Raw genomic sequence first — 10,209 nt, 5'->3', positions numbered from 1 at the left:
ATGCAACGCTTTAAAAAAGAAACAGTGATAGAGAGGAGCCTGGGGGGACCCAACAGTGCTCATTCCTTGACAAGTTGGATGAACCTGTGATTATCTTCCAGTTGACTGAAGGGAGAGATGTATCATACTTATGACAGGGTAACTAGTTAGGGCAGTTGAAAGGTATAAGCCATCCAGGGGATAATCCTAGTAATGGGTGGAAGGAGGTGACAGTGTCACCATTCTCCAGCATTTGCTCTTTTATAGATTAACATGATTAGTTGACTATACATTGGGCCATTCTTACAACAGGAAAAATGCAGTAAAACACGTGCATCTATAAAAATACTAATGTTGGAGAAGCCCAGTTACAGGTAAGTAACCTTATTTCATCATCATATTCTTATTGGGTGCCAGTCTAGCTCTACGGATTGATTGGTAACCAATCCAAACATTGAAAGAAATAGATAAAATGTCCAAAAGAGCAAATGAGAAATCTCGAAAACAGAACATTTTGAATTAAGTTGAGTGTGCCGCAGATCCCGGGTGCACCACTTCTGCCTTCCACCTCCTGTTTAAAAAGAATTTCTGAAAAGGATAAGCAATCCGTGGGGCTAAGTGAACCATTATAGGCTTAAAATGAAACAACATCACATCTGATTTTTGATTTTTGAAACCTTTCAGTTTTAAATGTTCACATTTATTTTACTTTCAGTGTCATAGATGGCAATTCTATCATTCATCTTTTCCCATTCAATATTTACATTAGTCTATCAATTTTTGATTATTTTCAACGTAGAACCGATTTAGCAGATAACTCATCGACAGCGCATCTGACCGGTTGAACGGTCACATATTATTCCCCTTCTTGCACGCCACTTGTTGGCATCCAAGAACAGTCAGTGCAAAAAGTGCAATGTCTTCAAACTCTGCTGAAGACAAGTTGTGCCACCGTGCAGGAGATACGCCTGGGCATGTGTCCCATTGTCATCCCATGGTTCCTGCCATGGTTTGTGCTTGCCTTTCCGGGGGCATCCTCTTTTATTTGATATTTCCTCCGCGGGTTCTTGCTATCCAGTTGGCTTGGTCTTCTCTATATCTGTGGTCTGCAGAAGTATCTTTTCCTTTTGTTCGTCATCACTCACTTTGCTGCAAGAGAAAAGTCAGAGATAAATGCTTGAAGGATTCAATGCTCCGAAGCATAAGCATAGCAGTACAGTGCAAGACATTGGCTCGACAACCGACAGACCGACCAAGCACATGTTTGTGCACATCAAATGAGAGATAGCTTGATATGTATGAACTAACTTCTCCAGTGTCTCACATGCCTTTCTCTCATGCCTTGCAAGAAAGATGTTCTTGCTGGGAACACCATTATGTGTCAGGGGTGAGTGGGCACTCCATGTGTGAATCTCTTCTCTGTGCTAATTGGGATGTAAGAAATAATTAAATAACACGTTTGTCAGCATCTCTTGTAGCAAACTATTGTTTGCATCTTTTTGGATCTGTACATTAGATACTATCACTTCCATATTACTTCTGGTTTCTCCCCGGAACAGAAACTGCCCTACACATGCTTCTGTAGATTCCGCTATCAGTGGGGGAACTAATGTGCCCCAGGCCCACCTCCCTTCTGCGTGCCATTCCCAGGGGGATAATCTGGGAGAATAGCTCAAGAGTTAAGACCCTGGATCAGACTTTGGGTCAGTTTGAACTTTGCAAGTTACATTTTGGCAGTCCGAATGAGCCCTTCATCCTACTGAGGTTGATGCCTTGAGTGCTATTAAATTGGAAAACAACATCTAGTATTTCAGCACCTATAAGCTTGCGGAATGTGGCATGAAACAGTAGATACAAGTGTGATACTATCTCAATCTCCTCTTCAATTGTGCATCACCAACCATCTTAAATCTGTCAATTTCTTCTTACCTAGTAGTTTGGTTACTTTTTCAAATACATCCTCACAGATTTTACTTCTATGAACTTTTGAATTCGTAAAGCTGTATTCGTAGATGTGGCTTTTCTGTGTCATTTTAGGGACACTCAAATGTAGCCAAGACTTATGCAGTTGACAACAGAGCTAGGTATGTATCAGACAGTGCAGCCTAACCTATCTTATGTGCACCTCCACAGCATCTCAAAGTCCCATACTCCTGAAAGAACAACAGTCTGTCTCTCAGTGTCACTGTTCCTCTCTAAGGCTAGAGGTTTGTAGTCTGTCTTTTCTTTCTAGGATTTCATGGAAAGGGAAGACTGACTGCAAGTCTCTCTTCAGGTTAGACTGTGCCAGTGCAATGTTTTCTTGTACTGCCGTATCTCTCGAGGACTTAAGCACTGGGAGAAAGCATGCCTTCTCAGATTGAGCGCCTCGGTGTACATTTACAAAAGGCCTGGGATGTGGGCTGGTCAAAGAGAGAGCAGGGGTGGTACTGCGGCTGGTGGTCTTTCCCCACCACAGCTACCTCGCTGGGCGTGCTGCCTTTTTAGTGTGATGGGGTGGGGGGGGGCAAGGTAGTCATAACTCAAAATAACTATCTTCCTCTTCTACTGATCATAGGAATGAGAGAATAGTGTTGCATCCCCGTGCTCCAGCCTGGTATTTCATGAGCTTAGAGGGAAGGCTATCATTTGATTGCAATACTGGCACATGATGTGAATAGCTGCCATGTGATTGCAATATCTTCTTTATGGAAAACAAGGGGGGGGGTCTGGGAATCTCTCTATCAGCACGAATCTTCTTTATGGTGTGAATTGCTGGGCAATTGATTGCTGTCCCTGGCATATGATATAGGTACCTGGCATTGAATGTCAATACCTGCCTCATGTCATACACATCTGGCATTAGACGGACTGCTTGAATTCATTAGAGCCCTTGTCAATTAAAAGTTGTTTTCAAAAACAGTATTGATTCTCGGATTCTCCATAAATTGGCCTAAATTCAATGGCCTTCTTGAATGATGCAGATTATTAGAGCTATCCTAAGCACATCTCCCAGCCTGGTCTTTTCTCTAAAGAGACAGTTGCCCACTTGGAGGGGGCAGAATGCAACCTCTTTCAGTGGTGCCCCTCACTCTCCGCTTTTCGACCGGTGTAATTCCCGTCCGTTGTACACCCCATCGCTATTCTCATCTATTTTCTTGTTGTAACTTTAATGACTTGATTTATCCGCCTACTTCTCCTTCTTCCTCTCCCACTCATATTCCAATAGCTCCCAGTTTAAAGCTGGGAAAACAGAAATGATGATCCTCTGTCCAGCCTCCGAAATCTGGAATAGCAGCAGTTATCCCGTCTCAATGGCCACACCCGTGGACCAGGTCCAAAACCAGGGAGTGATGCTATAAAGAGAGTGCACCCTAATTCCCCAAGTAATTGAGGTGGTGGAAATATGTCATGCCCAGCTACACAGCTGAAATGTTCCTGCACTCTTCCTCAATTACCAATGGGAAATTCTTGCACATAATGAACACTTGATCCTGTGGCTCGATCTATCTAAGCTGGCCCGCCTGCATCTCAAGAAGATTCAGTGTGTTCCCAATCTTGATGAGCCCATAGCTCCCACGTGTGGCAACGCTCACCAATTTCAAGATCTCACGCTGGGCTCACAAAGCTTTCAATGCTAACAGCTCAGAAGTTATCTCATTCATTCATTCATTCATTCATTCATTCATTGTGTCATTTGTGATAGCGCCTTTCACCATAAATCTCCCCAAAAAGTACCCATATGTCCATGGCTGGTGGCTTAGAATAGATCAAGAAATCAAAATCTCTTTCAAATGCCAAATGTTTGCTTGTTAAAGGGGGACACAAGTTCCTCATGGCAGTGAACAATGTTCCTCTGAAACTCTTTTTTGTAGTTTCTCTGTGACATTGCAAAACATTTCCAGTTCCGTAAATTCCTGAAAAGTAATTTTACCCCCATACATTTAATTGTTTCTTTTGTTCTTTCACCATTCTCGATTAGTGACCACTCCACTGCCTCCCTATAAGCTATGCCCAATTAAACAGGCATCATACTGCCGCCATTGGGGTGAAAGTATGGACTTCATAAAAATTAAACAATTAATACATGACATCAGCAATGCAAAACCGTGATTGCAATTTTCTGTGGCAAATGAAAGTGCCACAAAGATGAAACTGGCAGGGCAATGCTGAAATTGGCATGGCACCATTCAGAAGGTTATGTAATGCTTGCATGGTCAATTTCTCAGTGGCACGCAGAAATGGTTATGACAGGTTGCTTGACTGGGGCAACCTAAAACTGTCACAGCAATGATGATAGGTGAATAATCTATGCAGGCGGTGATGTCTTAAAATGCTGTACAACACAGCGACCCTCATTACGACCCTGGCGGAGATCCATGGTGCTTAAAGTGTTTGCATTATGTTCTTGTAATGCATATAATGGCCAATCATAAGTACAATTGATTAGTGAGGAGTATCTTAGTGTTGAAATGCCTTGACATGTGTTTTGGGCAACTGTCCGTGTTCCAAGCTTAACAGCAAATAAAATAGTACAGAGTACATGTTGTCTTCTTTCACTCTTTCAGAAATGTGCCAGGTAGGCAAAGCCAGTTTTAAGAGTTTCAGTCTTCTGGTCCAGGCACAGGTTAATTACCGCAAAAATACCCACTCACTGCTAGTGAAGAAATACACCCCCCCTAAGAGTTCTAACAGCACAGACCCTCAAATTAAGATTCAGATAACAATGCTTAATATAAGAGAAAGATGGACACACACAGGAAATGTTCTTCGTCTTCTCTTAAGGTCTGACCCTGGGCACACCTGGAGGAGGTCCCTGTAGCCCACCTTGGCACACAACCTACTAAAGGGTTGTAGGCCTGGACGGAATGCGAAAAACAGAGTTCTGGCATGGAAAGAGTTCATCAATCTAGATAGGCATGAAAGCTAACAAGTGATTTATTCAAAATTAACATTCCAACAGGGGGCTTCCTCTACACTTGTCAAATAAGTCACAGATAACCCAGTTCCAATGAGCCTGCTTTACCCCGGAGGGAGTCCTTCCATCAGTACAGGTTTGGTTTTTCCACAGGTGGCTCATGCAAACCTTTATTACTACATTTCGCACGTGCTTGTGCCAGGGCCAAGAGTTGCCACCAGCTGCTTCACCACATGCAGCAATGATTGCCTGTACACCAAAAGGAATGTAGTCAACGATGGTGCCCGCAAAACCATAACTGGATGGAGATGGTCTTCATATCCAATGCCTACTCGTCCCACTTCTAGAGGCAGGTTCAAAGAGCAACAAAGGTTTTTTGTAATAATAACCAAATGAGTAATATTGGCATAGCCCCATTTTCTACCAAATATTGATAAACGTATAGAGCCTGTGCTCGGAAAGCTTGAACAGTGGTGGTGATGACTTCCCTCAATATAGGTTGACAAGGTGATGGGTCACCATCATACCTCAATTCAGAGTCAACTCATACGTGCCCAACTATGGGTTTTCAGGTCCCAAAGGAACTACATTGTACCCCAAGATAATCGAAGCAAACTTCATTTGCAATATTCTCATGAACCAAGTCAATGTTCAGTTTGATAAACTTCCGGGAATGACAAGCCAAGGATTTATGGTCTTACTTCCTTTGATGATGAGACCTTTAGGAGTGCACATTCCAGCAACTTCAGTAATGATTTATTACGCCCCATAGGAGTGCTCCACAATATCACAACATCACCGCGATTAACAGTGTATTACTTTTCTCACCGCTAAGGCTAGGGACATCCAGAGCTAAGTTTAAAATGGAAGTGGCCAGTTCATTTATGGAAAGAGAACATATTAGGGCCATTGACACACAACTCTGCAAACACCAATATTAATTGGAAAGGATTTAGAGCCTGATTCATGGAATTATTTTCGTGTAAAACAGGGATTTGCGTGCCATTCTGCCTGCACTTCCTTGTTTGACGAATGGGTATTTGCAGGCAGAATGGCACACAAATTCCTGTTTAACAGGCAAATAATTAAATGAATCAGGGCCTTAGTCTCTTCAATTCCATGACCCCACCGTACAGATGCCATAAAGAGATTGAATTGTGGCCAAAAGCTGCTGGGGGATATCCAGCGCATTTCAACAAATTCCAAAGAAGCATGCATTTTACTCCATCAAAAGCAGATTGGAAGTCAATGAGCAGTAAGAGCATCTCTTCCTTGTTACAAGGAAATTCTTCAGGTCAATCCAAAAAGTGCCTGGTAGTTGTGCCCAACCCATATCTAAAGCCTGCCTTCCCGTGGGAGAGGATGTTGTTTTCCAGTCACCATGACTCCAGCCTTTTCAGTAGCATTGTGTTGCTATCTTTTCAAGGCCCTCTATGAAGGAAATCGACCAGTAGTTGGCTGGACCACTCCTATTAAAGAGGGGATGATTTAGGCACTATACCATGACAAGGGGGGGCATTCTAGAAATGGGTTGCATTAAAGAATGCTGAAGACTGCCTGCATCACCTACAAAGAGGTCACAACCAAAACACCACTCTACCTAGAGAGAAACTCATTAGCTCTAGAGTCCAGCGTGCAACCAAACTCCACATCAGCAAGCTGGAAACACATAGCTGCGAAGAGGCAAAACAGGAAGCACGCTGTTCCCTGCTGCACACCATGCCTCTAAAATAAGTTACCAATGCAGATTATGCTGGACCCCCATTTCTACACTTCAGGAAGGACTGGACACCCTACTATTCAAAGAACAACTCTTCAATCTCTGATTGCTCAGCTCTACATAAATTACCCTCCTATGGGGCTCATCCCCACCATCGCTCCCCTTATCCATCCCAGCTCCTCCACTACTAATTGTAACCCTTGCATGCACCCCATTGCAACAGAGCCAAGATTGCGCTTTCTAAATCCCATAATTACACATACAAAGAGCACTGTCAAGAACAGCGTCAACACGCTGGAACTGGAAGCAAGACCACACAGCACAACAGAGGTTCGTATCTCAAATCCATGCTTAGAAACCGAACTCCGTAGGCGCATTATTAATAAACAATTAAATAAATAAATAAATACATAAATAAATGGACCCGGAATCTTGGCTTAGCTTCAAAGAAATCAATCAGCAACTTGACAGATCCAGGAGACTTCCCCATTGTTGCCAATCCAAAATCCAGTCTACTAATATATCAGCAAAGATGAACTTATGTCAGCTAAATCCTTTATGTGAGGTGCCGGGGAAGGAGAGTGATGGGGCAACCCAACACCTCCTCCACAACATGATGAAGCCCCTTAAAGTGGTCATTCCAGAGCTAACACATTACATGAAGAAGCATGTAACACTATGCCAGAAGGCAGACAGCCACTGCTGTATGTCACATTTTCCAGTTTAAAAAATGCATCGTCCCATTTTTTTGTTTATACCATCTGTTTGTGTTCAGATCTTAGTTTGCAGATTAATTCCACTTGCTTTGCTTATTCCTTGACCTCTGCCCTTTTCACTTAGCAGTGGCATAAGTAAACTGCCGCAGATTGGCGGGCCGCTGTACTGAGTTCATTAATAACATGTTTTTCAGTCTACACTTAAGTGAAATTAGTTAACTGCTGCAAAACCACGTTGTAGTTTGCTCATTTGTCTAACGTTTCCCAAACGTACACTGATTTAGGAAAACTGTAAAACAATGTTAGGCGTAGGAGAAACTATTATTGAAGTGTGGTGCCATTTGCAGTGATGGTATTCTTTAGGAAAATGAAAGAAATTGTTCTCAACATCACCCCCAAAACGTAATGTGAGATTAGAATAGGCCATTTCAGTTAACAAGCCCAACAGGTAACAGCGCCACCTAGTAGGCATCCCTGGAATTACAGCTACAGTTTAGAGCCACAGAGCAAAGTAATATGGGTATGCAGCCAATACATGAAATGCTTGCGTTATTGCTCCCTATAAGGTTTATGGCATTATCTTATAAGGCAGAGCTATTTGATGCACAGCTCGATGAGCGTAAGTCCGCCATCTCTGAAGGATGCATCGGTCACACGCGTCTGTCTTCCTCATGGGGGACCATCAATGTAGTGCCATTGGAGTGTTGGTGACTGATTACCTAACAGCATCAATATTATCATGCATTTTAAAAAGCAAGAAAAATGTATTATTTCATGCAGTTGAATAGGGCATGTCAGTTAACAAGCCACACATATGTCACAGGGCCAGCAAGCAGCCATCCCTGGAAGTTCGCCATAGGTTCAGAGCAACCGAGAAACACACGCCAGTATCTGATGACTGAAATCAGATGTTTGCCTGTTTGCTTCATATGAGAATTGTTTAATAGGGGAGCACAACTTTATACAGAGCTTCATGGAACACTGCATGGCAGCGAGAGTTACTGTGTACTCTTGTCAAGTCAGGGTAGTTAGTAGTCCATTATGAGGAACCGCCAAGTGAATGTATGCGAAATCCCGGAAATATTGTTCAACTCTAGGTTAAAGATAGCTCTGAACCGCCAGTCTGAGCCTTTATTGAATATAGAGGGGCCTGACACACGATGGGGAATCCCATAGACCTGTGTCATTAAACGGAAGTGAGTTAATGAGGTTGCCTATTTATTTATTTATTTATTTATATACAGGAGGAACAATGCTCTTTTGATCACAAAAGAAGGCACAATAGATAAGAAATCAGAATTGATGGGAAGCAGTGAGCTTCTTACAAAGGGGTGAGTTTGAGGGACTTTCGGACCAGGTTGTGGAGGGGATTAAAAGGAACGGTCACCGGGGATAATAGATAAGTCGACATACATAGATGAAGGACAACAAGCATTGGACAGTGAAACAGTTGGCTTTTCATTAACATCGACCTGCATGCCTGTAAGGGCAGCACGGCAGAGGATACTCCACCGAGAAGGACATTTAAAACGGATAGCAGCTATAGTTTATTAGATTAAATATGAATACCTCTGGAGGGGTGGTGGAAGGTGCAATCATCTGAAATGTATGCCTGGGATGAAAGTGACCATTATGCAGTTGCAATGTCTTTAGGCCCATTTGTATTGCCTCCAGCAAACGGTCTTAGTGCACCAAGTATATGCTAAAAGATCCCTAAATATATTAAGTTGATGAACTACGATTTCTCGAAATAAATGTCCCTCATTGCATAGAGAGAGTACACCTGTGTTAAAGTTCATTCTTGGGTACACCCCATTACCTCTCTGGATATTCTCGATTCTTTTTGAAAATGACAACGCTAATGTAGCCCATGATTTTGAAAACCTTTTGGGCAATGCAAAAAAAGGATATCCCAGGACTGTTCCCCATGGTTCTATTTGGTAGAAGAGAATTATGTTCTAAGCGAATTGCAGGCTGGCTTTCAAAAAGACATCAGTTTTTTTGATCAAGCTCTCAGACTGCCTTTAATAATTCATATATTCAAGGCATCCTCAATACAAACACTTAGATCTCAAGGCAGCTTTCGACAGTGTTCCAATATGAGACCTCTGGAAATGCCTACAGAGTCATAGAATCCCTCCTGATGCGTTATAGAATACCTCCTGATGCGTTATAGAATCCCACCTGATGCGTTATAGAATCCCTCCTGATGTGTTATAGAATCCCACCTGATGTGTGAATAGACCCAATCGCTTGAAGCTAATGCCCCTGAAAGGATAGGCATTCTGCTCTGCATGGCCGAAGCTAACCTTAGCTCCGAGAGCTCACCCGGGCAAAAAAAACAGCTTGATCTGTTTAAGAAATATGCTTTTGAAAAGACAGATAAACACCATGAAAACAAAATCTAGGGTATGCAGCACAATGAAAAGGAATGTGGGCAGCCTCAAACTGGTTAGATGTAGGAACAAGGCGGAAGAAGTGAGCGTCTTTTACCAGCTTGGCCGACGCTTCTCAAATGATGGTAAACAAGCTCACCAAACTGAGATAAGTTGCAGGGCACTGACCAAATCAAGTTTAGCTGCAACCAAGTTTGCTTATCTGATTGGCAATAGATTGAGTTCCACAGCCTCTGAGATCTGCAGACGGCACGCCATCTAGTCAGTCACATATGGGACGGAAACCTAGGGTTTCCTGCAACTCCCCTAAGGTGGGGCGCGCAGAGACTACTCTTTAAAAAAACATGTAGTAGTGAAAAGTTGGCCGAATCTGGAATTGGGAACGGTGGGCACAAAGCAAATCCTATCCATGCAATCATTACTGCATTGGGTGCAGTTGTGGACTTCTCCAAGATTATGGAATATGAAGGCAGAATTGTGGGATGTGCTTGAATCGCAGCA

General features: G+C 42.8%; 1 protein-coding gene across 2 annotated transcripts in view; it reads right to left on the bottom strand.

Moving 5' to 3' along the window:
* Positions 1-1,018: 1,018 nt before the first annotated feature.
* LOC138567114 (solute carrier family 22 member 6-A-like) overlaps positions 1,019-10,209 on the bottom strand; it is a 107,877-nt gene continuing 98,686 nt past the window's right edge. For both annotated transcript variants that reach the window (XM_069644998.1, XM_069644997.1), the window contains one exon: positions 1,019-1,128. In XM_069644998.1, coding sequence (XP_069501099.1) covers positions 1,050-1,128 — 79 coding nt within the window. In that variant the 3' untranslated portion in view covers positions 1,019-1,049. The remainder of the gene's footprint in view (positions 1,129-10,209) is intronic.

The sequence above is a fragment of the Ambystoma mexicanum genome, chromosome 2p (genome assembly GCF_040938575.1).
Source record: "Ambystoma mexicanum isolate Mex_15411 chromosome 2p, UKY_AmexF1_1, whole genome shotgun sequence".
Classification (NCBI taxonomy): domain Eukaryota; kingdom Metazoa; phylum Chordata; class Amphibia; order Caudata; family Ambystomatidae; genus Ambystoma; species Ambystoma mexicanum.
This window is presented reverse-complemented; position numbering and strand designations above follow the sequence as displayed.